Source organism: Chiloscyllium plagiosum, chromosome 37, assembly GCF_004010195.1.
Source record: "Chiloscyllium plagiosum isolate BGI_BamShark_2017 chromosome 37, ASM401019v2, whole genome shotgun sequence".
NCBI lineage: Eukaryota > Metazoa > Chordata > Chondrichthyes > Orectolobiformes > Hemiscylliidae > Chiloscyllium > Chiloscyllium plagiosum.
Window position 1 is genome coordinate 24,688,281 of NC_057746.1, and position 27,574 is coordinate 24,715,854.

The 27,574-nt window shown below is 40.0% G+C and overlaps 1 protein-coding gene across 8 annotated transcripts in view; it reads right to left on the reverse strand.

The window, feature by feature from the left end:
- Positions 1–27,574, reverse strand: part of LOC122541389 (ras/Rap GTPase-activating protein SynGAP-like) — a 516,506-nt gene that overhangs the window by 119,429 nt on the left and 369,503 nt on the right. For 7 of the 8 annotated variants that reach the window (XR_006309588.1, XM_043678121.1, XM_043678120.1 and 4 more), the window contains exons 7-8: positions 21,044–21,245; positions 1,745–1,889 (exon numbers count right to left, since the gene is read on the reverse strand). Coding sequence is in view for 7 of the 8 variants with exons in the window: in XM_043678121.1 (XP_043534056.1) it covers positions 1,745–1,889; positions 21,044–21,245 (347 nt within the window). In the remaining variant the exon portion in view is untranslated. The remainder of the gene's footprint in view (positions 1–1,744; positions 1,890–21,043; positions 21,246–27,574) is intronic. The other variant, XM_043678125.1, reaches the window with a different exon arrangement.

The following is a 27,574-nucleotide window of genomic DNA, read 5'->3' on the forward strand; positions in this document are numbered from 1 at the left end:
CTCTCTGTCTTTCCAATGAGCCATTTCTTTGGTGAGTTATGATGATGGTGGTGCAGTACCTCTAGGTGTGCTGTAAGCAGATAATGACTTTCAAAGATAATTGGGTAAGCCCTTGAGTGAAAAGAAAAATGAGATGAGGATAAGCGCGATGGTATGGGACTTAAGTGGATGCTGTACTGTGCTTTGAAAGATCCAACATGTTCATGATGGTCTAGGTTTCTCTTCCTAGAACATAGTTTGAAAATGACATGCTTGGTCTGGTAGGTTGGGCCTGGAAGGTTCAATTTCCATTTGTGTCAAATGTTTGGAATGATGATGGCTGAGAGAGAGTTGGATTGTTGGGAGAATTGGAGTTTAGACCATAAGAGTTAGGAGCAGACGTAGGCGATTCAGACCATTTTATATACTCTGCCATTCAATGAGATTATAGCTGTCCTGATAATCTTCAACTTGACTTTCTTGCCTTATTCTGATAACCCTTGATTCCCTTACTGACTGAAAAGTCTGCATATCAAATTTAGGGTTTCAAGAGACAGATTCCATTTAATTTCAATATTGGAGGAGGAAAATTGGTCAGAATTGCTTTCCTGCAGGCAGGCAGCATATATGGATGCTAGAGTGCTTCTTGTGACAGCTTTAAGTCAAATGCCTTTCCAATATTCAATTCTTCAAGCTAAAGGATAACTATTTTGACAAGGAACTGGAATGCAGCATGTGCCATGGTACTGTATACGGAGTACAGTACTGAATTTTCATATCCAGAAAGGGACAAGAATTTGGAGACAGATGTAAAGCTACTTTGATTTATTAAAACATGAGTGACCAAAATAAGAACAAAATTATATATGAATTGAAAGCATACTATAATTGTTACTTCAAGGCACAGACAATCAAAATCAACAGTGAGGCCTCCTGTTCGAAGGAACTAATTCGAAGTTCTGTTGATTATGTTCTCATGGCCAACAATCAAGAATCAGCACTGAGATCTCAGTGATACTAGTTTGTAATTGGGCATCAGAGAAAAGTAAGTTCTGTTCACTTGACTCCTTTGAATTTCAACTTTTAGATCTAGAGGAAATGCAATAGGATAGATTATCAACTGTTTCTTGTCAAAATAAATATCCTTTGGCCTGAAGAGTTGAATATTGGAAAGACTTTGGCTGTCTCACGAAGCACTTTTCACCCATCTCTGTGTCAAGATTTATGTTCCATGCAACCTTCCTTCAACACTTTTTTTATCTTGCCACATACACATATTCTTGTCTCCCTAGATACCTTCCTTTTCCTTAAATATAAAGTTCCATATTCTATTCATTCTCTGAGTGAACAATTCCTTATTCTATTTTTTTAGTTAAGTGTCTTATATTTCTAGCCTCTAGTTTTAGGCTTCTCTACATAATTTTAACTTCTCAATCCCCTGGTATAGTCTTTTTAATTCTAGTTTTTGGTTTTGAACACTATTAATGCAAAGCTTCTATTAATCAGTTTCAACTTAGCCAGCTGGCTGCAAGTCTACCTGGTATATCATCAATCACTCAATCCTCTGATGTGGGTTTGTTTCACTTTATCCCCACCTCTTCTCTGCATGAATGTTTGAATCACTTTATCCTCAATATACTGAGTTTGAATTGTGGTCTCCTCTTTTAGGTCCCACAATTGTTTGAACATTGCTCTTACATTTGTACCTGGCATCACTGACTGATTTCTATTGGTCTTACATCTGTCAAATAACAACAGCACTGACCAATGTGAGTTGACGATCTTGCAAAGTGCCAGTTCGCAGCACATCCTCAGGTTAGCCTGGTGATCAGCCAAAGTGGAAAAGGTGCACTTGGCTGGGTCTACCTCGCAGTTCTCTTCAGATTCGTAGAGTGCTCGGATAAACTCACCTGTGAAAAAGAAACAATTACTGTTAGCTATTTTTTAATCCCTGATAGTTAGATTGTTACATTCCATTGCAAAACATGCCACTTGTCATATCATCTAACTTCCCATCACACATACAGACACATTGTAATACCTTCTCTCACACACATGCAAAGTAGTGTCCTATCTCACACGTGTACTGGAACATCTCCTCTCATATACACATCATAACATCTCCCACGCACGCGATGTAACATCCTTTCTCACGCACATTGTAACATCCCTCACATGCATGCACCATAACATCCCATCTCAGGACCCTTTACATCCCATCACATGCACACATGCAACATAACATCTTGCTTATGCACCACACTACCGCTTCTCTTGCACGCGCACACACAATATAACACCCTGTCTCATGCATGGTCACACTGTATTATCCCATTTCACGCACACACAGACTGTAACATCCTGTCTCATGCACGCACTATAACATCCCATCACATCACACCTGAACCACATCATCCTATTGTACTCCACAGGCAATGTACATCCTATATCACACATAGGCACCAAAATAATCCATCGCATGTGAACACACACCACCTGGGACCGACAATGGACCATCAAAGGCAAGATAGAGTTTGCAGTAGAACAGTATTCAGGGTGAGGCTGAGAGTGGAGTGAAGCAACATAAAGGGCAAGGCCTGGTGCAAAAAAGCATAAAGTATAAGGCTGAGAGTGAATTGAGCAGCATAAAGGGCAAGACCTTGTGCACAGCATTATAAAGGGTCAGTTTCCCTCAGTTGGTGAACCAAATGGGAATGGGGACTGGTAAAGAAAATCACTTAGTTATTGATGTCTCTACACTAGGAACCCCATGGGATTAATTGTACAGATAATTATTTGAATTTAATCAACCCATAATTTAAGCTAGATCAATTAATTAGTTTAAAATCAAAAGTAAGCCAATTGGATAATATATAAAAGGTTTAACTTGCATTTTATACACTGCAGATATTTTCTGGTCACTACATATAGAAAGTATGGTGCAGAGGAGATTCAACCATGACATTGCTTGGTTGGAGCTTTTCAACTATGATGACAAACTAGAGAGCTTAAGGTTGTTTTCCTTGGAACAGATAAGGTTGCAGGGGAAGGGGGGTTGTGACTGAGGTCTACAAAATTGAGCTGCAAAGATAGCATGAATAAGAATAAGCTTTTCTCCTGAGTAACAGGATCATTTAACAGAGGATATAGATCTAAGGTAAAGAGCTGGAGGTTTATGAGTTATGAGCTATTTATTGTCACATGTACCTAGAAAAATAGTGAAAGCGTTTTGCTGCCAAATTCTGACACCATTTTGAGTTACAAAATGTATAAAAGGAAATTACATAAATAGAGTTCATCTTCTGTACAAGAGGTCTTCAACACAGTTCCAGGGCTCCTGCAAAGTGTACCAGGCCTCAAGAAGTTCCCATTTTCAGACGCAACTTAAAAGAAATCTTTTATTCATCCACAGGTTGGTGGGTATCTCGAACTCAAAGGGTTGTAGAGGAAGGAATCATTGCAATCTTTAAGAAGGATTTAGGCAAATAGTTGGAGCACCACAGAATTCAAAGCTATAGACCATGTGCTGGGAAATGGGATTACAATAGATAGGTGCTTGATGACTGGCATGGACTTGATGGGCATAAGAATCTTTTACCATGCTGTAATAGTCTGTGTCTGTCAACGCAAAGCTTTTGAGTAAATGCAAACTATGCAGGTCAACTCTGATTGGTCCTTCACCTGATGAAGGAGCATCGCTCCGAAAGCTAGTGTGCTTCCAATTAAACTTGTTGGACTATAACCTGGTGTTGTGTGATTTTTAACTCTGATTGGTCAAGACACTGATATGGGAATGCATCATGGAATGACTGTCAAAAGCTTTTGTGTTGTTAAAAAAATGGCATAATGTGTGGACATGTCTTTTCTGGTTGCAAAGGACAAGGCCTTCGACATGAATGTAAGCAGCTCTAGCACACTTATGTAAGTCACACTCCACCACTGACTGATAATCCTAAATTAGTTGTTACTGTAATTCTTAGCATAATTGGGAATGTTCAACAAATCTTTTCCAATCTTGGAATCAAATTTTATTTAGGCCAGTTATGTTTTATCAGCATGAGCTGGTTGAATATGGCAAGTACTCTGACTGCTACATCAGCCAAAGGGACATGCTATTTGATATAATTTGCAGTCATTGGGAACTACGGTCCTCAAACTAGCATCACTTTGGCACCGAAATGTATATGTTGCATTACTCATTTGTGCAGTACGCAGAACATATATTGGGTTGCTGGAAGCCTTTTGTTCTTGGAGAATACTACTTGCATTGATAAAGTGCACTTTGGATATTTTCAGTGTTAAGCATTAAGAATTAAGTAAAACATTTAAAGCATTTCCTTTAACGATAAAGTGATCTAAGCACAAGGCAAGAAGTTGATTGGCAATTTTGATAAGTGTTGATTTAATTAATATTTTTCAATTTTTTTTCTCAAATTACTAATTAGTCATATGGAATACACATCCTGTTCTACGTAGGAACTTAAAGACACTTCTTGAGTCCTGTAAAATCACCTGTATAGAAAGTGTCATCAATTGGAGGAGTAAGTTCAGTTTCACAAAATTTCAGCATCTGCTCTGGTCACTGTGATGCATTTATGAGGTAATGTGAATCACACATTCTTGGATGTGGTCACACTACAGTTTATTTGGGTAGGCAAAAAAAGATACAATGACCTATTTTTCTAATCAACCTGTTCAGGAACGTTGTTACGCACTTCTGGACTAGATGGGACTTGAAGCCCAAGTTTCTCATTTCAGGGCTCGGGATACCAAGTGATCTTCAGACAGCCAATTAGAATCAGGTGAGAAGTTCAGGAGTCCCCTGAATGCATCAGATTCTTCAACTGGTATGCATCAACTGGTATTCAGTTCTGAATATAACTGAGGATTTTTTTTTCATTTGGTGAGTGCAGCCAGAGCTGAAATGAATGAATTACTGGTGATTTCGATGCATTTACGAAGAGAAAGAGTAAGTTCAGAAAGGCAATAATAATATGGAACACACAAATAGGCAAGAAGACTGGTATTTTGGTGGCAGCAAACTCAGCTCCAGGATGTTATGTTGCTTTTCTGATGTTGGGGTCCAGAGTACCACTGAGCAGCTGCAGAACATTTGGTGGGGCTTAGGAGGTGGGGTTCAGCCACAGGTTATAGTCCATATTGGTGCCAATGACACAGGTTCAAAGAGGGATGTGATCCTGAAAGCACAATTGAGGGAGCTGGAAAATTTAATATCCATGGTATCCAAGTCAATCTGGTAAATCAGGTCCATATTTAGCTCAGTGGCAGAAAGCAAAGGCTTTTGGTAGACTGTTATTTTTGAATCTGTTTTCAGTACAGTTGCACAGGTTTCAGTACTGGGTCCCTTGCTGATATCTATCAATAATTAAATTTTAATTGTGGGAGTTGTTAGTTGCCTGCGCTGCTGTCAGGGTGGAAAAAGGCTGCAAGCAACAAATGCTAATGGACCGATCAGGTGGTTGGTACCGTGACACACGGATTTCAGTGTGGAGAAGTCTGAGGTAAAGAATCTGCAAAGGCAATCAAGGCAAGGAAAGACACAAGAAATGATGGATTTCTGAAAAGTACAGAGGAACAGAGGGATCATCGATTATATTCTAACAGAGCTAGACAGACTAAATGCAAGTTGGGTGGGTAGAACCAGGGGTCACAGTCTCAGTATAGGGGGTAGGCTATTTGAGACTGAGATAATGTAACATTTTATCAATTAGAGTGTGATCAAACCTTTGGAATTCACTACAGGTAGAAGATCCTTTATCCGAACATCCAAAAACCGAAAAGCTCCGAAATCCGAAGGTTTTTTTGGACAGTTTTTTTCTCATTAACAAGATTGTTTGGTGAGCAAACAGTTACCCCACTGCATGTGTGTCGCTCAGATGCGACGTGGAGGGACGTGGTCAAGCACGGACAGGCTTGGGGTTTCTCTGTGAATGCCTCCAAGTCGACACCCATTCGATCTGTGTCACACATTTGCAATATAGGGGTTGTGACCAAGAACATTCTTAGTTAGAAGTCTGCTTCTCCGGTAAGATTTTTAAAAATTTCACCATTAAACTGTCACTATTCTGAAAACTGAAAATTCCGAATTCCAAAAAAACAGCTGGTCCCGAGCATTTCGGAAAAAGGATCTTCTACCTGTATCATAGAATGCTGTGGAAGTCACTGAATATGTTCAAAGAAGAGGTTGATAAACGTTTAGATATTGATGCGATCAAGAGAAAGCAGGAATACGGCATTGAGGTAAAGGTTCGGCCATCATCACATTGAATGTCAGAGCAGACTTGAAGGACTCAATGTCCACTCCTAAGAGGACTGAATTTATATGGGAAACATTCTTTATTTGGCTGAAGCACAGAATACAAGAGCAAAGAGCTTATGCTAGAAATTGTCTAAAATACTAATTGGACTACAGCTAGAGTAGTGCATATTGTTTTTGTCACTATAATATCAGAAAGATTTGATGTGTTGTACTGAAGAGATTTTCACAGATGTTGCCAGGAACAGAGGATTTTAGATATGAGGAAAGATTTTATAAAGGCTGTGTTTAATTGGTTTAGTTGATAATAATTGTGAAATGGAAGGATCTATTCCCGTTAATAGGGAACTCAATAACTTAGAGGCAAAGATTTAAATGAATTGCGGAAGAATTAGACAGACATTGAGGATTTGCTTTCACCCAGAGTGGAAGAGATCTGGAACTCGTTACTCAAAAAAATGAAAGATGCAGATACACCAACTGCATTTAAAAACTATTTAGAAATAAATGCTTGGTGCCAACAGGCTACATATCAAGAAATGGAATATGGAATTAGACTGGCTAGCTATTTTTTGGCTGACAGACACTCAATTGGCTTAATGGTCTCTTTTCTCTGTGCTCCTGTCCAACTCTCCACCAAGCACACCATCTGATGTCCTATCGCAAGCAAATGCAAACCACTGAGAATACTTCATCACATACAATCCAATGCTATGTCACTTGTACTCCTAATTGCTACGTTATTCAAAAGCCTAAATACCCAAACATTCCAAAAATACTGTTACATCCATCTCGAACACCAGATCAACTGCACCTTAATTTTTGTTATCACTATTATTTACTTCCCAAACATCTCGACATTCATTTCCAAAACGTCGTGTCACCCACACTCCATTATGCATACATCCAAATAATGTCAAATCTATCAAAACACCTGGACATGCCAATCCCAAACATACATGACACAATCATTTGAACATTCTGTCACTCAAACAACCCAGCTACTTATCCACATGCATGCATACCTCATGCATGGTCAAACATGCCATCTGAAGCACCCCAAATACCATGCCACACCCCATCTGAATTTGAAATGGGGCTGAGGATAAGTGCAGATAGCAATGATGGAATGCTATGTGGACCATGAGCAACTGCAACCATGGAACATCCTATCAAGGAAGGAAACCAGTAAAATATCAGAGTGTACATTTTACGGTTTACTTGATTCACCTTTGGGAACAGTGTGTAAGACAGATGCAGGTCTTTTCCTTAGTGGAAAATAAATGTTTTTAGTTGACTCCACAATAGAGGAGATAGAAAATGGTTTGTGCAGAGTACCAGGTTTGTAAATTATAAGACTTCTACTTGGAATCAGTTCTTAATTGTCTACATTTTCCTAATTTTTGCCTCTTAAGTGAAAGTCAACATTTCTAGGTCAGGTACAGAACAAGTTAAACACAGGGTAAATTTCCCTATACATTGTCTCATCAAGCTACTTCCAAAATACATGACAATTAAAGCTGTTTTCCCATCAATGTATCGTAATTTCAACTGACTTTGTCAATTCTTTTTTACCCCCCTACTAGCTAAATAAGCGCACACAATTTAGTCCAGGCAGTAGACTGCACAGCTTGGTTTTGATTACCAAGCTTATTCAAACTGGGCTGTAGGAGACACTGAATTCATAGTCTTTGAACATCTTGCTGAAATTTACTGTTGCAAAAATTTTGGAAGATTCACTTAGTAATTCAAGTCTGAAGACTGGTTTCTGATTTTGTTTAGAGATAGTCAGTGGACCAAGTATTTCCACAACAGGCATGATTATAACCATTTTTTAAAATTACTGTGGCAGATGTAGAACTTTGGAATACACAGTAATGGAACTTAATGGTGTAGTTGGAGAGGGTAACAATGAAGGAAATAATGGAAGAAGAGTTGATTCTGTTTCTGGAATGAACGGGTTGAAAACCAAACTGATCTCCCTCCCATTGGAAGCATATGCACCTAGCACATATGAGTAGCTAAAGCCCATTGGACAATAGATAGTTCAAGGAGCCAATTTTTCTTGAACCTTACTCCACTGATAGAGTAAGGTACAGTCAATGTTTTGACCTTACAAATTGTGTGGATGTATGTATTTGCACACAGAGGACAGGGGCATCAGTGAATAGAGTCCAGTAAACAAAGAACAATGAGTGGTGAGTTGGTAGCTTAGGTGTTCGAGGTTGAAGAGCTCAACTTTAAAAAAAAGAAACCTACAATAATTTCTTTACAGGTATCTGATATGTCTCACTTTTGCTTCAGTAAAGTATGTATCTATTTAGCGTTACTGCAAATCACCAGCATCCAAGGGAATGCCTAAACTGTCAGGAGGAATCGTTCCACCTGTCCTGCTACTTTGAATAGTGTTGTGTCAGAAAGGAAGGGACCTGTTGCAAGGAGTGATGATGTCATGAGAGAAATAATTTAACAACAGGACACTTCAGTCCTTCAAGTCTGTTGTGCTATTCTTGCCTGGATTGTAAGATCATAAGACATAGGAGTAGAGTAGGTCATTCAGCATCAGTATTCAATGAGATCATGGCTGATCTGATAATCCTCAAATCCACTTTTAGCCTTTTCCCCAGAGTCCTTGGTTCTCTTCCTGATTAAAAGTCTATCCCAGCATTGAATATACTTTAACTCAGAGATTTGTCAAGGCTCGGACATAAAGAATTCATGAGATTATTACTCTCGGAGAGGAAACTCTTCCTCGTCTATCTTAATGTGTGACTCCTCCTTCTGAGAATATGGACATTGGTTCTAAATTCTCCCACAAGCAGAAACCATCTTTCTGCATCTGTCAAGTCAAGTACTCTAAGAGGTTGCCTCTGATACTTGTTTATTCCAAAGAGCATTCAACCTCTCCTCATAAGACAGAATGTCTATATCAGGTATCGGCATATTGAACCTTCTCTGGATTGCTTCCAAGGTCAGTATACTTTTCCTTAGATAAAGGGCTTAATTCTGTTCATTATATTCCAGCTGTGGTCTGTTTAAGCATTTTATAGTTTTATCAAAACTTCCCTACTTTTATAAACTAATTACTTTGAAATATTATATGCTGAACTTGGACGCTAGCTTTTTGTGATTCAAGGATGAGGAATCCTAATGACCTCTGTACCTTTGCAATATTTCTTCAATATATTGATCTCCTCTATTCTTCTTGCCCAAGCACATAACCTTGCATTTCCCCACATTTTGTTTCATCTCTCAAGTTTCTGTCCACTCACCTAACCTGTCTATATCCCTCTGCTGACTATATTTCATCCTCACCACTTTCTTTCCCACCTATTTTTATATGATCATCTTCAAACTTCACTATAGTACGTTCATGTCTATTATCCAAGTAAACTAATATATTGTAAATAATTGTGGCAGCAGCACTGATCAATGTAGCACTTCACAAGTTAACAGGTTGCCATCCTGAAAATGCTCCTGTCAACCCAACTTGATTTTCTATTAGTTAGTTATTTCTTGATCCATGCTAATATATTGCCTCCAACAACATGGACTCATCTTTTTAAGTAGCCTGATGTGAGGCACCCTATCAAATACCTTCTGAAACTTCAAATATACGACATCCACAGCTTCTTTATCAATCCTGCTTGCTACTTCCTCACAAAATTCTAGTAAATTTGTCAAGCATGATTTTATCTTCATGAAGCCATGCTGACTCTGCTTGATTGTACTATGCGTTTCTAAATGCTCTGCTATTACATCCTTTGTAATAGGCTCTGGTATTTTCCTAGTTATAGATGTTAAGCTAACTGGCCTGTATGTTTTTTCTCTTATCAAGTAGATGTGTTACCATTGGCAGTTTTCCAGTCCACTGAACTTGTCCAGAGCATAAGGATTTCTGGAAAGTTACTGCCAGTCTGTTTGTTATTTTTCTAACTACTTTCAAATATCATGGGATTTAGCCCATCAGGTCCAGGGGTCTTTAAAGTCTTTAGTCTCATTAATCTCCCTAGCACTTTTTTTCTTTAGAGATAGTTACTGTATTTTTCTCTCTCCTTTTTGCCCTTGAGAATTTAGTAATTTTGAGATTCCAATCAGTGTCTTTTACTGTGAAGATGGCGCGAAGTACTTATACAATTCCTGTGCCATTTCCTGGTTTCTTATTATTTCCCCTAGCCTTATTCTATTCGGAGTCTATATTCGCTTTGGCTTCCAACTTCCTTTTTATATATTTAAAGAAGCTTTTGTTGTCCATCTTACACTCAAATTTTATTTTCACCCTCCTTATTACTTTCATTAGAGGTAAGAGCAAGGACTAGTTAAAATTTTAAAAACTAATGAAAGATGACTTTCGTTAGTCATCTTTTATTAGTTTTAAAAAATTTAATCAGTCTTTGCTCTTACCTCTAAAGTTTGCCATATTGCATGTTTTTTCCTTCAATCTGATGGTAACTTTCCTGGTTAACCATGGCTGGATTATCCCCTTCCTAGCAATAGCAATGTTGTGTGATTTTTAACTTTGTACACACCAGTCCAACACCAACATCTCCAAATCATGACTACTAGCAATATGTCTTTGCTGTGCCATGAACTACTTTCTTCAATTTCTGCCATTATTCCTCAACATCTTTGCTGATAAATTCCTTCCCCAGTCCACTCCATTATCTTCATTATCCTTTTCAATTACCCTATTTAAGATTAGAGTCAAAAGGCTTGGTGCTGGAAAAGCACAGCAGGTCAGGCAGCATCTGAGGAGCAGGAGAGCTGATGTTTTAGTATTAGCCCTTCATCAGGAATGTGGAAGGGTAAGGGGCTGAGGGGCATCTCTCAGTCCCCTTCCACATTCCTGATGAAGGGTTTATGTCTGAAACATTGAATCTCCTGACTCTCCAGCATCTGCAGTCCTCACTTTCTCCTTATTTAAGATTAACAGGGATGTTTCCAATTCAAGTTCCTTCCACTCAAACTGAATGCTAAATTCTAACCTGCTATGGTCACTGTTTCTAAGGGGATCTTTTACTCTGACATCATTTATTAAACCTGCCTCATTACGAGATCCAAAATAGCCTGGTCCCAACTGGATTCATAACATATTGTTCGAGAAATCTGTCCCAAAATCACTCTATGAATTCTTCTTCACAGCTTCCTCTGCCAGTCTGACTATCCCAATCTATGTAAAGATTAACGTCACCCATGATTAATGTACTGCCTTTGTTATATCCATACATCAACTCCATATCTTTGCCTAATAAAAACCATCTATTTCCCTTTGAGAAATTAATTTCAATAACATCTTGGGGGAACACAGATACAGATTTTCACTCTCCTTTGAAGAAATACTTGCTTTGAAGCATTATCTTGTATTAGCCGCAGTGTGATTGATTCTAAGATGCTGCCACTTTATACTGGACATCTCACCAGAGGAAATAGTTCTATTTAAACTATCAATTTCTTTAATCAACTTAAATATCTCTATTTGAACTCTTCTTGATCTTCTATACCCAAGGAATACAAGTCTAGGCTACATCGACTTTTTCTTAATGTGCAGAAACATTTCTGACTTATATTCATTCTGCTTTCTGGTATCTAGATGTTTTTCCTCCTGAGACCATCTGATATGCATATAAGCAATAGATTCTGAGATTCCTGCTTTTTGAAAGCTATTTATTTTATAAAAATGCTTCTCCTCATCATTCCAGTGGAAAATAAGTCCCTAAACTTTGTTAGATGCTATGTCAGTTTCTTATCATAGTGTAGCTTGTCTCTAAGCTGTGGGATTTCCTTCTAAAACCTACCTTCTGATCAAAATTTTAGTCTTTTCTAACTGCCTCAATATCAAACTCTTCTATAGTGTGCAGTACTGTGGTTTGTTTTACCATTTTTAAGCGAAATATTAAAAATGCAATATTGATAGGTTTGGATCACAAATCATAAAGACAGTGTCACATGGAGCTCATCGAACACTGTGCAAAGCACAAGAATCCATTTACAAATGGGAAATTCAGGTGTAGAATACAGCTGGTCAGTAGGGCAATTTAAATTACACAAACTAATGTCTGTTTTAGCTATTTTATTGTACTGCTAGAAAAAGTGACTTTAGCCAAATGATGATGTTGTAGTTAATGAAATCATACCAGATATTTTATTCACTTGTTGTGCTGCTAGAAAAAGTGACTTGAACCAAATGATATTGTTGTAGTTAATGAAACCACACCACTAGATTGGAACGGGAAGAAGCCATTCAGTCAGATCATGCTAAACTTTTTACCAAGTTCCATTTTCTCTCCTTTGCTTCATTATCCCTCTTGCATCATAGCAAAAACTAATCAATTCGACCTTGTAAACTTCAGTTACTCTGAGGGTCCAGAGGCGCCTTTTAAAGGGATGAGGAGGTGTCTGTGAGAGAAGATAATTCCACAGACATAAGATTGTTAGTCTGCCCCTCAAGCCTGTATCACTAGTCAGAGACTGGTTGTATCTTAACTCCATCAACTTGTTATGATTCTGTTGTCCTTGACACCCTGAAATGTATTAATGCTTTCCAAATTCACCACTGAATTGCCACTGTAACCTGAATTAGACAGTTTAATGGATGGTATCCTTGTTGGCCTTGCATCATGGAAGGATGTGCATGGACCTTACATTTGTTGCAGATTTGCCCATGGTATTTTTCCTCATTAAGCAGCTTGGAGGTATGGAGGAGAGGAGGTGGGGAATTAGAATGGATCAGGTAATCCACAAGGCTGTATCTGAGCCAGGACTGTTGGTAATCCAGCTCACATTGTCCAGGATCTCAGTTCTATCTGCACTTATATTTCTTACTCGCTGATGTGTCCTGTTTTGACTAAGACGGGACCAGAAGGTTTTGGGAAAGCGCTGTCGCCTCACTGATGGTTAGATCCTAAATCAGAACACCAAGATTGGGTTAGTATGACCAGCTTAAGAAACATGAAGAATGTCATGGAAACATGGATTTAAACCGGACGTGTGTCTTCACAGTACACTGCAGAGCAGAACCAAAAAGACAACAAGCTTTTACATTCCTGAGGTTTGTTATACACAGCCTGTGGGAGGAAATAAATCTTTTGAAAGGCTGAATGGCCTTATTGAAGAAAAACAAGCAAATAACAACAGTTCACACAGCTCTGGCTTAGAGAACTATTCAAAGAAAACCTCTTCCAAAACAATCAAAAGGTTAATAGGATAGAAGAAGGGGCCAAAAGTAGAACACAGCATTGCTCTCCTTTTCTGAAATGGTCTTTCAGCTGACCAGTACATGCTACTCAAGAAAGCTGTCCAATAGCTAAAAAGCACCAGGTCACCTCAAACAGATCTGTGAATAATGGGCCACCATGTTCACAAAATCCTTAACTGTTTTGTATTTTGTATTTTCTTGTGCTTAAAACTGAAGCAGATTCCTCACAGCAATTTGCCTCTCTGCAAATGGCACACAAGTCATTTTGCTAGTAGAATTACAAATTAACATTAGAACCAGGATTTTCCAATAATTTTGCCAAGTCCATGAACATCCTTATAGCATTCTGTCATTCTTCAATTTTAAAAAAATGTCTTCCCAAAATCCAGTACATCTGCAGTAGTTTCCACCATCAACATTACCTCATCCAACACTCAGATGTGTTGATGGATGATGCACTAGTATCTCATGGGGTTTTGAGAGGCACAAAGGCATCACCCAAAATGCGCACATATGCATACAGGCATGCACACCAACAGTAATACACACACAGGCTATCCCATCACATAATCCCAGACAAATCACTACAAGAGATATTGAGACCAACACACTTGCTACATGATCAAGAGAGCAGAGCATTTTCAGCAGTAACTCCAACGAAGAGTGAGGAGGAATTCTATTCATCTTTCAGTTAGCATGGGCAAGGGGAAATGAAAGACAGAACTTCCGATCAAAACACAATTGAATTTCTCGTTTCTCTCTTCCTCCATTTAAGATGCTAACCCCCCCCCCACTCCTGCTGCAAATGTACTGCAGAGTAAAGTCCCACAAACAGCAGTGTAATAATTGGGTTACATATGCTGTTCATTGGGGAAGAATCCCAGACTCATCTTCAAATATTAGCTGTGGAATGTTTTAAATCCACCTGCAATGGCACATAGGGCCGTGATTTAACATCCCCTCAACCAAAGGATGGTGCCTCTGACAATTCTCTCAGTATTGAATTGAGCGTGTTAGTCTTGACTTAGTGCTCAACTGTTAGCATGTAACTTGAACACATGATCCTACTGACTCAGAGGTTAGAGTACCAGGATAGAACCACGACTAACACTATTAAAGCAATTGTTGTACATTTTCTGTGGTATTGGTTGAAATGTCAGCTTAGAAATTGTAATCAAATTGGGGCTTTTTGTATCCAAAATCATGCAGTATTCTGATTAATTGATTTTCCTGACTGACTCTGGTGGTTCCACACCTCTGTTTTATGTTTGGGAGGATGGAGTATTTTAAAAATCTGCGAAGCAGAAAGCCTGAGGTCACCAAATACCAACACATGGAATGATGGCTGTCTTCAATACTTTGTTTACTTGCTCCTCTCCACAGTATGATATGCGAGAGAGGGGAAGCAAAACAAAAATAGCCTGTGCTTAATTTTAATTAACTTATGTGTATCTTGCAGCACAGATGAGGCTACTCAGTTCACCGTGCCTGTGCCAAGGCCTGGGGTTAAACTCCATTGGTGCTGAGATCTGAGAACAGATTATTTCAAGCAACAGGCAGGAGATTAAATTGTAAAGGTTAAGTTGCCATAGTCCAACTGGACCATAGGGCTGCTTTCATGACAGTGAGACAACCAGTGGTGGTTTAACCTGAGGGTCACCATACTTCAGGCAAGGGGAGAAGTTAGAAAGGAGATTCTTTCATGACAACCTCAGCTGGTGGAGGAATTGAATTCAAGCTGTTGGTATCACTCTGTGTTGCAAACTCACCACCCACTCAATTGAATTAAGTTGGGCCTGTGCTCTGAACTGACGTTTTGCAATATTCATTTTGTATTGGTAGAGTTGCACTTGCCTTTACTGCATGAACAAGATGACAGCAGTCTGCTGGAAGTGGCAACTAGTGAGACGTGAACAACAGTTATTCAAACTGCTCTGCTCTCGTTGACAGACTAGTATTCAGCACAGGCCATCATCACAAGACAAATATTACCAATCCTAAACAATCCTCATGAGAAATGGAAACTGATTAACCCTTTGAGACCTTCCAATGACCTGCAGCCATTTCTATGTGAGAGAAACTGGAATGTGCCAAAGCAGAGACAGGAGAACATTAACCATATAGCAATAGGACCTTAGGATCTGATTCACAGGATGGATATTTGTGGCAGAGTTGGAAAGTTTTATGTGAAAAGAAGCAGCCAGCTTAAGTTCTGTTTAACAGTGGCCAACTCCGAATGTATTCCTGGAATCATATGACTTGTAACCCCTATTTCTACTGCTGTTCATTGTCACATGCATAGCCAATTAGAATGCAGACAGACTCCTCAATAACCAATTGGATACTTATTGAGTTGAAAACTGCCTTTCTCCTCTGTTTTCATGTTTCAAAAATAAACAAGAGTGATTTAAAAATTATTTTTATACTTCATGATGTTTCTCCGTCATATGCTCATAACTGTCCAGGAGGTTAACTTCTAATCTATTATAAATAAGGCCATCTCTTAACTTCCTTATATCGCTCACCATCCCATATTCTCCTTCAACATATCAGCCCACCTTCTTTTGTATCTATTTATCAAAACAAAAATATCCCTAGTTCACTTACAACTATGTATTCAAAACTCCAAATGTCTAATCTTCAGCCTTCTGTTTGCTATATCATTTCGCCACATACTCAATTATACATGATCCCCACCTTTGCCCTAATTCCCAACAGAACAAGTGCTCTCTTTCTTGGATAACACCTCACATCCTCCGTTTCCAAGATCTCTGTCCCTTGAAGAGATATGGTGGACAACAGCCAGATCTGATCCACTTAAAACACCACTGGATTCTGTTCTTGTTTGCCTAAACTATACAGATGATGCCTGGAATTTTCTTTGCTCTGCAAATGATTTTCATGTTCCCTCTCCCTTCACCCTCTCACATCCAACAAATGTAAGAAACTCAGAGCTCATTGTGACAAATATCAAGATATTACAATCAGCTATCTCTGCAGCATCCCCTCCATTATTAGCTCACCATGTACAACATGGAAACAAACCCTTTGGTTCAAGTTGCCCATGCCGACCAGTTTTTGCTAAATTAATCGAGTTCAATTTACCAGTATGTGGTCCATGTCTCTCTAAATCCTTCCTATTCATTTACCCATCCAGATACCTTTTAAATGTTGTAATTGTATCACCCTCCACCACTTCCTCTGACAGCTTATTTCATACACGTACTACCCTCTATGTGAAAGGGTTGCCCCTTAAATCTTTCCTGTCTCACCTTAAGCCTATGTCGTCTAGTTTTGGACTCCACCCCAGGAAAAAAAAACATGGCTATTCACCCTGTCCACACTCCTCATGATTTTATAAGTCTTTACAAGGTCACCCCTCAGCCTCTAACGCTCCAGGGAAAATAGCCTCAGCCTATTCCGCCCTCTCTTGATAGCTCAAACTCTCGAACTTTGGCATCATCCTTGTAAATCTTTTCTGAACCCTTTCAAGTTTCACAATGTCCTTTCTATGGCAGAGAGACCAGAACGGAATGCAAAATTCTCAAAGTGGCCTAACCAATGTCCTGCACAGCTGCAATGTGACCTCTCAACTCCTATATTCAATGCAATGCTGACTCAAAAAGGAAAGCATACCAAACACCGCCTTCACTATCCTGTCTACTTGTGACTCTACTTTCAAGGAACTATGAACCTGCACTCCAAGGTCTCTTTGTTCAGCAACACTCCCCAGGGCATTACCATTAAGTGTACAAGTCCTGCCCTGATTTGTCTTTTAAAGATCCCTTCTATCCTTGTCCTAACTTTGTATCTTAGTTTCTCCCCTCTTGCTCTCACCGAGCTCAACTTATCTATGAAACCCACCTCCTCTTCTCCCAATCCTATTCCCGCTAAACTATTAAGTACCTGACATCCCATTCTGGCCCAGTTGTTAGGTGATATTGTAAATGGTTTGCTGTTTGGGTATTCTTGTTCTCTGCTTTAAATCTGTTGTCATCACCCCTTTCTTAAACAAGACAACCCTGACCCCACAATTCTTGAAAATACCATCTGGTCTCCAAGCCTCTCCAAAGTTGTTGAATATATTGTCACATCCCAAATCCAGAGCAATCTAATCTAGCACTTCATCTTTCAATCCCTCCATTCAGTTTTTCATCTGTGACTGCAATGAAACAGCTCTTATCCAAGTAATTTATGACACTTTACATGATTGTAAACAAAGTAAACCTTCCCTCCTCATCCTTCCTAACCTACCTGAAGCCTTGAACATGTTTGACCACACCATCCTAACCATCTCCTCTTCACTTATCCATTTGAGTAGGACTGTTTTCTCACCTGATTACATTCTATCTAATCGTAATCAGAGTATCATTTGCAGTAGCTTCTTCTTTTGTTCTTATACCATTTCCTCTAGTAACCCCAAATGACCTATACGTGTCTCCTCCCTATTTCTCATTTACATATTGCATTTGGTGACATCATATGAAGGTACGCTTTCAATTTTTACATGTAAATTGACAATATCCAGCTCTACCTCATCACCACCTGTTTACAATCTCACACTGTTGCTTAATTATCTGAAATCCAGTACTGGGTGAGCAGAATGTTCTCCAAGTAAATATTAGGAAGACTGAAGTCATTACTTTCAGTCCCACTCCAAACCCCAAATCCTTAAGATCCTTAAAACTGATTCCAGCCAAAAGCCTAAGATTAGACCAACTAGTTTGCAACATTGGTGTCATATCAGAGAGGCAATAACCTATCTGAACTATCACAGAGAGCATGGCACTTGCAAAATGCCAGTATGCTTTAAACATTGGTTTGAGATACATTTACCTGTCCATCTGAGCTCTTGCATTGAAAAAAAAATCACTTTTTCTCTTTTCACAGTGGTGAATTACAATGCTGCAATTGGTGCCAAGTACTCAAAGGGTTAATGGCTTAAAGAAAACATACATGTGACATTAAAAGTGTTTTACTGAAGAGCAAGCACTGAAATTGACCCTTTTTTGCCCAAGAAGGGAAATGGGGAGTAATGAGAAATACTAGACACGGCCATGGTAAACTTTCTGATATCTTCACAGACATTCTGTTCCTGAAGGGATTCTCCGAATGGCCATTAAGATGAATCCTCCACATTTCTCCAATATTAATTTTTGTCCCCCACCCAGTTTCAGAAACAAAGGACAGGAAGCAAAATAGAAGAAACTCCTTTCAGAAAATACAAAGGCCCCAGCTACTTCTGTGGTTGCTCATGGTAATAATTTCCACTAAAGTTGTCACTCCACCCTCCCAAAGAAGAACAGAAGACAAATGGTCTCTCATCTATCTCCGTTCAAATACCTGTGGAGTTAAAGCCAATGTTTGAAAACAACAACCTGCAGACAAATGCAGGAGATATCAAGAAATTAAAATACCAATGGATTGTGAGTGAGACATCAGGGTGGTCCCTGAGGACAAAGCCACACATCAGTTTGAATCCTGTTGAGCAAGTTTCAAACTTAGGCAGTATCGTAATGAGGAAATGCTCACTGTTAAGCCAACTTTTGCCTTATAGAAGTTTACAGGAGGAGCCTAGAGCAAATCAATTCATCCGCAGCCAAGCTCAGAGCAACTGTGGTAAAGAAAGGCCTTAACCCACCCTTTCTCAAGTGGGAATGGGGTGCTAAGTGATGGATCAAGACAGGGAGGGGGAACGATTGAAGAGAGAAAATGAGAAATGGGGAAGGGACTGAGAAAGAAAAATAATACAGGAGATAAGTTAAAGAATGATTGAGAAAGCAAGGAGGAATAGACAGAATGATTAAGGGAAAAACAAATCCAAGTAGAATATCTTTCAAATTGTCAAACTGAATGTCAACAGTTAATAAAATATATAAATAATGAATGTTGTTTCCTCCCATTCTTTTCCTGTCTTCTGAAAGTCAATCCTTGTCTGTACAATGGAATGAGTTTTTCTGTTGAGATTAATGGAGGGTTATCTTGCCAGTACAGTGAACTTCTCCCTCCCCATTTCTAGACACTCCCCATGACAATCTTCTGTTATTATCCGATTCCAACACCTTCCGCTACTCAATGTTGGGCCCTTTCAAGTAAAGCACATTTTAATTGTGATGGAAGTGAAATGGTTTATCACTGATTTCATATTTTAAAAAAAATTGAAGTACAGCGGAGCCCGACTTGTAATCGGACCTTTCGATGTTAGATGTCCACAGCTTCGAACTGAGGCTTACAACGCCACCACCTCCCATGGAATTTCTACTTCCCATGCGTTAGTTTTATCTACTTTGACTGTCTACAGAATCCCTTGTAACTCTTTCCTCCAACTTAACTGCTGCTTTCTCCACACTCCTCCCACCCCAGTCTCCATCCCATTGAGCATTAGAAATTGGAAATTTTGTTAATGGCTTAGTGGTACTCATTGCTCTGAACTTTATGCCAGAAGATGGGCTCAGATTCTCACTACCTGGTTCAGGTAAGGCTGAGGGACCAAAGCCTCAAAGTGGCAGAATTCAACCTCTATTTTTAATGTTTCATAAGAAGTGGGGATTGCTGGAAATGGCAACATTGTTGCTTATTACTAATTGCTTTTTAACTCAGACACTTGCTAAGCCAATTAAGAGGGCATTTAGGGGTCTACCACACCGATGTTGGTCTGGAGTCACATGTAGGCCAGAGTAGGTAAGGACAGTAGTGAACCAAATGGGTCTTTATGACAATCAGTGATAGTTATTTTGAGACTAGCTTTCATTTTCAGAATTTATCAATGGAATTGGATTTGAACTGATGTCCCCAGAGCTTCAGCCTGGGTCTCTGATTACTAGTCCAGTGATATTACCATGAGGCCACCATCTGTTTCAATGTGTTGAGTTGGATTGGGGTTGAGAAAGGGAAATTAAATCACTCCAAGTCACTGCTACTGGGTATGTTGTGGGCATTGTGTTTCAGTGCAGTCAGTGGTACACCAGCTTGTCACCATTTATCCACCCAGGCTTATAGCTGAAATTTTGGAGGGTTGATTCTGACTTGCTCGGTGGTCTGGGCATGAAGTCGAGGGGTGGGATGCTGGCAGCATTATGGAAAGATATAAATATGTGCAAGAACATAATATTAAAACTCTTTAAAATGCAGGGGCCCTTTAAATCTCATTTACTAAGGAATAGAGCAGGAGGAACACGAATAATTGCACAGTTCTTTCAAAGAGTCAGCACACAGTTCTTCCTTCTAAGATTCTGCAAGGGATCAACTTTTAACGTCACATCTGAGTTTAAAAATTGGCAAAGGGAATCTATGGGCGCCAACATGAGCAAGGATTCCGGCAGCTGGGCCTTTACAGATTACAGTGTCTCTGACCACCACCACTGCCACTCAGTCAGATGTCCCACCACTTTGTCCAAAACTTATGAGTAAAAAGAGAAAGTGATTGCAATATTTCAGCCCTCCCTAAGCTATGCACTTAAACATCTGCTTCCCCATTTCCCTCATAGATTCCAAATTGGTGTCACATCTTCATGTCAGTCTGGGTGCGATGACTGGCGGACTCCGCTGCACTTCATGGGTAGAAGTGTAACACACCAAGCTCAGATACAAACCCTGTGTTAATGGAGTGTCGGTAGCAGTGAGTGTAGCGGTCACGTACACCAACCTACCAATTGCGTCCTTGAGGTATTTCTGACCAATCAACTTTAAGTATTCTTCAATCGCCTTGGTTGCCAGCGTATTCTCACGAAATATTAAATGCTCACGGTCGACAAAACGGTCAACCTCCGTCATCGCCATATCAGAGAGGAAGTCCTGTCAGAGAGAAGAGTTGTGAAAATCAGGTTAAATTACTGAGAATCATGCTGCAGGAGGAAGCCATTCAGCACTTGTGACTGTACAAAAGCCAACTAGTCCAATTTCTCAATCCTTTTTCCTGTAGATCTAAAATTTTCTCTCCAAGTATCTATTCAGTCCTCTTGTTAAAACTCTCATTCACAGTGCATTCCAGATCCTAATTTACCACATAAAAAGATAACTAAGAGAAAGTGAGGACTGCTGATGCTGGAGATCAGAGCTGAAAAATTTGTTGCTGGAAAAGCGCAGCAGGTCAGGCAGCATCCAAGGAGCAGGAGAATCGACGTTTCGGGCATAAGCCCTTCTTCAGGAATTAGCAGGAGAATCGACGTTTCGGGCATAAGCCCTTCTTCAGGAATTAGCAGGAGAATCGACGTTTCAGGCATAAGCCCTTCTTCAGGAAACATAAAAAGATAATCCTCACAACCACTACCAACTACCCTACTCCCACAATTCCAACCCCACTGCCACCACACTGCCTTTACCTTTATGCCAGTCATCATGAGCCTATGTTTTATATTATTGACCCCCTGCTGCCATTAAGAACAGTTTCTCCTAATCTACTGAAGATGATTTTTGGATACCACTTAAATCACCCCTCTTGACTTCTGTTCTAAAATCAGTATCAGATTCTTCAGACAGTCCATATGACTAAGTTTCTAATGTTTGCTATCATTCTAGTGAATCTCCTTTGCCCGCTGTCCAAAGCTTTGACATCCTTTCCAAACCGCGAAGCCCAGAATTGGGCACAATATTCCAGCTCACCTGCTTTTATAAAAGATGTAGCATAATTTACTTGATTTTGGACTCTATTGCTTCACTATGTACTCAAGAATTTCATATGCCCATTTTGATAACCTTCTTATCTGTTTAAAGTTGTAATTTCCACAGGCACACAATCCAATTTGAATTTAATGGGGAAGAATTGCCAAATAGGAAAACTTAGGGATGTAGGAACATGGGAAAAATGAGCAGGAGTAGGTCTTTGGCTCCTTGGGCCTGCTTGGCTATTCAATCACATCATGGCTGACCTACCACACTACAGAAGAACCTCGATTACTGGAAGGACACGGGCGGGGAGTATTTCCTTTGGTTAATCAAATGCCAAATGACGTGGGTTAGCCAAGCATCGAGACCTTGTGATCTTGCCGGATAATCCGAAATTTGGATAATAGAATGCCAGACAGTCGAAATTCCTCTGTATTCCCCTATTTCTTGGTATTATTGGTATCTAGAAATCTGTTGATCTCGGTAGTAATTTTACAGGCTAATCTCTCATGTGGAACTTTATCCTCAAAATTCCAGTCGTTTTGTCAAATATGATTTCCCTTTCTTAAATCCATGCTAACTCTATTTGATTCTTTCACTGTTTTCAAAATTCTCTGCTATTAAATCTTTTATATTGCACTCTAGCATTTTCCCCACTACTAATGTCAGGTGAATTGGTCTTGAATTCTCTGTATTCCCTCAACCTCCTGTTTTAAATGGGAAGTTTACATTAGCTACCTTCCAATCCACACGAACTGTTCTGGAGTCTATAGAATCTTGATTGATGACCACCAATGCATCCACTTTTTTTGAGACCATTTCTTTTAGGTGTGGGGAAAAGTAGCAACCAAAGTCAGAAATCAATCATTGAGCTTAAAGAAAATGGCTAGGTAGAACTTGTGTTTACTCAGGATGGGATTGTATTTATATTGCACCTTTCACAAACTTCAGGATATCTGAAACTACATTACAGTCATTGAATTACTTTTGATGTGCAGTCACTGCTGTAATGTAGTAGACACAGCAGGCAGCTGGGCACACAGGCCTCATAAATAGCACTGTGATGATGAATAATTTTAATGATTTTGTTTGATGGATTAATATTGGCTTTTACACCTTTAAGAACTCTCTTGCTCTTCTTTGAATACATAATGAAATCCTTACTGTCACCTGAAAGGCAGATAGATGCCTTGGTTTAGGGTCTCATTTAATGTGACACTATATTAAAATGCCAAATACACGTAAGTTATTATTGATGTGGACGATCAGAGGAAAAGGTAGCATTAATTGCCCACCTCCTAGTTTCTACAACTGATTCGCTTCAACAGGCTATTTCAGAAGACAGCTAAGCAACAACTACGTTGGCAAGTGACAGTAGGCAAAATGCTGCCAACTTCGATAATGACATTAATCTTGAATCAACGTGGGTGAATTGGTTAAGGCATTTATGACAATCTTGACATCTTCCTTGTCACTTTTATTGAGATTGTCAGTTTATTTCACGATAGTTTAAAAAATTGAATTCAAATTCTTCAAATGTCACAGTAGATGTTGTCTAGGTTAGTAATCCAAGTGTCAGGATTGCAAATGCAATAACATGACCATTTCACTACCATTCCCCATGCTGGTTAATGCATGCCAATAGAATTGGCTGTGTGCAATAAGAGAATGGCTGACACCCTTTCAAGCAGTATTGCAGCAGGGGGCAAGTCTTTTCAGCAGAACAGGCAGCAAAACTGGGAAAGTAAATTAAGTGTTAACAGCCTGACATGCTGCCAGGAAAAATACAACGGAAGACAGAGTGGCGTGTTTCTCTGCCAGCCCATTTAAAAAACCTTAATATGAAACCTTTGTACATTTTTAAGCTGCTTCAAGCCACTGAGCTTGAGTCTAAAATAATATGCATTTACACTTAATAAAGCATTTTATATCACCTTGTAATTATTTTAACTACTGGAAGGCATTGAGCATATTAAGGAGAAAGAAAACCCAAGGACCTGAATCAATAATTTCTCATCCAATTTCAAGCTCTGGTGTGGGAGAAGTTAATGCCTGAACACTGTGTAACTGGAATCTGTCAGTGAGCATGCAGTCTGGAATCCTTATTGTGAAACTTAAAGCCACACATTGAAAGAGAAGACAGTGACACAGACATGGATGGCTTCAGCAAACTCAACATCTTAGTGCTTCTCATAAGGCATTGCCTGTCCTGTCTTGAGCATCACTTCATCCAAATTACATGAGTAGGAGACTGGCTTTGTTGCTGGTCCCATTATAATCTATCCATAACCGTTATCTGTTCCAACTCACTCAGTCAAACTATGGAATCATTGGTTCTGCCTCCTGTTGTCATCCACCTACCCCTTTTGAGATATTATGCTAAAATACAACATCAAGTTCTACATGCATTCTGATAACACCCACAATATCTCTACCTCTCTTGGCCCCTCCCTGATCTTGATTTGATACCTTGTTTGTCCAGCCTCCAGTGTTGAGGGACCAGCAATATCTCCAGCTCAATATCTGGGAGGCTTTCAGTCCCACCAACGCTAGTCAGCGTCCTGGCAGCTGAATCAGAATCAGACTGTTTTCAGCCTTAGTTTCCAATTGAACACTGAGATGAGCAGCTGCCCACAAACCTGCTTCACCACTAACTCCTCCTTCCAGCTCCATTACCCGATCTGCCTCTGCCCCCAGTTCATCTGCTGCTGATAACCTCAATCATGCCATTGTTATTTCTAGGCTTGACTATTCCACTCAGGAGCAACCTCCTATCTTCTGTCCTGACAAGCTTGAGTTTATCAAAGCTCTATTACCCACTGTCTGGATCTAGTTCACCCAACAACCCAATCTTTGCTGACCTGCACTGTCTCCTGGTCTGGCAACACTTCAAGTTTAAAGTTCTTGTTTTTGATTTCAAAATCCTGAAAGGATCCTTCCTCTCCCCATCTCTGAAATCTCCTCCAACACCTCAAGACTCCAGGATCTATGTGTTCATCCAATTCTGATCTTTAGTGCATCCCTAATATGAATCTGTCAACCACTGATGCTATGCTTTCCACTGCCTAGATAATGACACTGGAATTCCCTCCTAAATTCTTCTATCCTTCCGGCTTTAAATCTATCCTTAAAACCCATCTACCTGTCCAATTTATTGGCCATCTATTCTAATAACTCCTTATGTGGACCGTTGTCAAATATTAACCTAACAACTTCTTTTTATGATTCGGAGATGCCGGTGTTGGACTGGGGTGTACAAAGTTAAAAATCACACAACACCAGGTTATAGTCCAACAGGTTTAATTGGAAGCACACTAGCTTTCGGAGTGACGCTCCGAAATCACCTGATGAAGGAGCGTCGCTCCGAAAGCTAGTGTGCTTCCAATTAAACCTGTTGACCTATAACCTGGTGTTGTGTGATTTTTAACTTCTTTTTAGGATGTTTAATGTAATTGAAGGTATTGGAAGTATGAAATTTGTTACTGGTGATGCAGCGATTCAGTGGAAAGTTGAAGAAGCCACTCCTAATGGTTTTAGCTTTGAATAAGAATGTACAAAAATTCTGGCCTGGTTATAAATGAACTCTCAAACAACACAGAAAAATGGGTTATCATTGTTATTTCTAGGAGACTGTTGTGTGGAAGTTGGCTGCTGCATTTCCTACTTTACAATGGTGATCACACTCAAAACATGACTGATTGGCGTGAAGTGCTTTGGTGCTTCAGTGTTCTGAAGTGAAAGAAGGCATACCACAAATGCAAGTTCTTTTCTTCAGAGACTGAGAGGTAACCTTTATGAAATCATGAGGGGCATGGATAGGATAAATAGATAAAGTCTTTTCCCTGGGGTGGGGGAGTCCAGAACTAGAGGGCATAGGTTAAGGGTGAGAGGGGAAAGACAATTGCAACATTTAAGAGGCATTTGGATGGGTTTATGAATAGGAAGGGTTTGGAGGGATATGGGCCGGGTGCTGGCAGGTGGGAGTAGATTGGTTTGGGATAACTGGTCGGCATGGCCGGGTTAGGCTGAAGGGTCTGTTTCCATGCTGTACATCTCTATGACTATGACTCTATATAAAAGAGACCTAAGGTCAACTTTCTCATGCAGTGGGTGGTGAGTGTATGGAATGAGCTGCTAGAGGAGGTTTTTTTTTTAGATTAGATTCCTTACAGTGTGGAAACAGGCCCTTCGGCCCAACAAGTCCACACCGACCCTCCGAAGAGCAACCCACCCAGACGGATTCCCCTACCCCTTCACCCAACACTACGGGCAATTTAGCGTGGCCAATTCACCTAACCTGTACATCTTTGGACTGTGGGAGGAAACCGGAGCACCCGGAGGAAACCCACGTAGACACGTAGAGAATGTGCAAACTCCACACAGACAGTTGCCTGAGGCAAGAATTGAACCCGGGTCGCTGGTGCTGTGAGGCAGCAGTGCTAACCACTGTGCCACCGTGCCACCCCACGGTGGTGGAGGCTGTTACAATTGCAACATTTAAAAGGCATCTGGATGGGTACATGAATAGGAAGGGATTGGAGGGACATGGGCCAAGTGCTGGCAAATGGGTCTAGATTAGGTTAGGATATCTGGTTGACATGGACAAGTTGCACCGAAGGGTCAGTTTCCCTGCTGTACATCTCTATGACTCTAGGATGGTTGAAATCTTGCTAAGGATATTAATGAACACTTTCACCACCACATTAACAAAGGTGTTTTACAGTCATAGAGCCTTACTGTTATGAGACATGTGAAGAATTCATGGAAACAGATACTTTGGACTAACTCATCCATGCTGACCAGATATCCTAAATAAATCGAGTCCCATTTGCCAGCATTTGGCCCATATCCCTCTAAACCTTTCCTATACATATACAATCTAGATGCTTTTTAAATGTTGGAATTGAACCAGCCTCCACCACTTCCTCCACCATTCCATACACGTACCACCCTCTGCATGACAAAGTTGCCCCTTAGTCTCTTTTAAATATTTTCCATCTCACAATAAATGTATGGCCTCTAGTTTTGGACTCCCCCACCTTTATCACAAGACCTGGGATTTTATTATGATGTGCTAGTGTGTCTTACCCATTTTACACAACGTTCAACCTATTGTTATGAGGCAGAGTTGAGGTTTAATCTCCTCTGTAAATTGTGTCACGGCAATTAATTACTCTTGCTGAAAATGTGTTGCTGGAAAAGCGCAGCAGGTCAGGCAGCATCCAAGGAGCAGGAGAATTGACGTTTCGGGCATGAGCCCTTCTTCAGGAATGAGGAAAGTGTGCCAAGCAGGCTAAGGTAAAAGATAGGGAGGAGGGACTTGGGGGAGGGGCATTGGAAATGCGATAGGTGGAAGGAGGTTTGAGGGTGATAAGGTGAGGGTGATAGGCCGGAGTGGGGATGGGGCGGAGAGGTCAGGAAGAAGATTGCAGGTTAGGAAGGTGGTGCTGAGTTCGAGGGTTGGGACTGAGACAAGGTGGGGGGAGGGGAAATGAGGAAACTGGAGAAATCTGAATTCA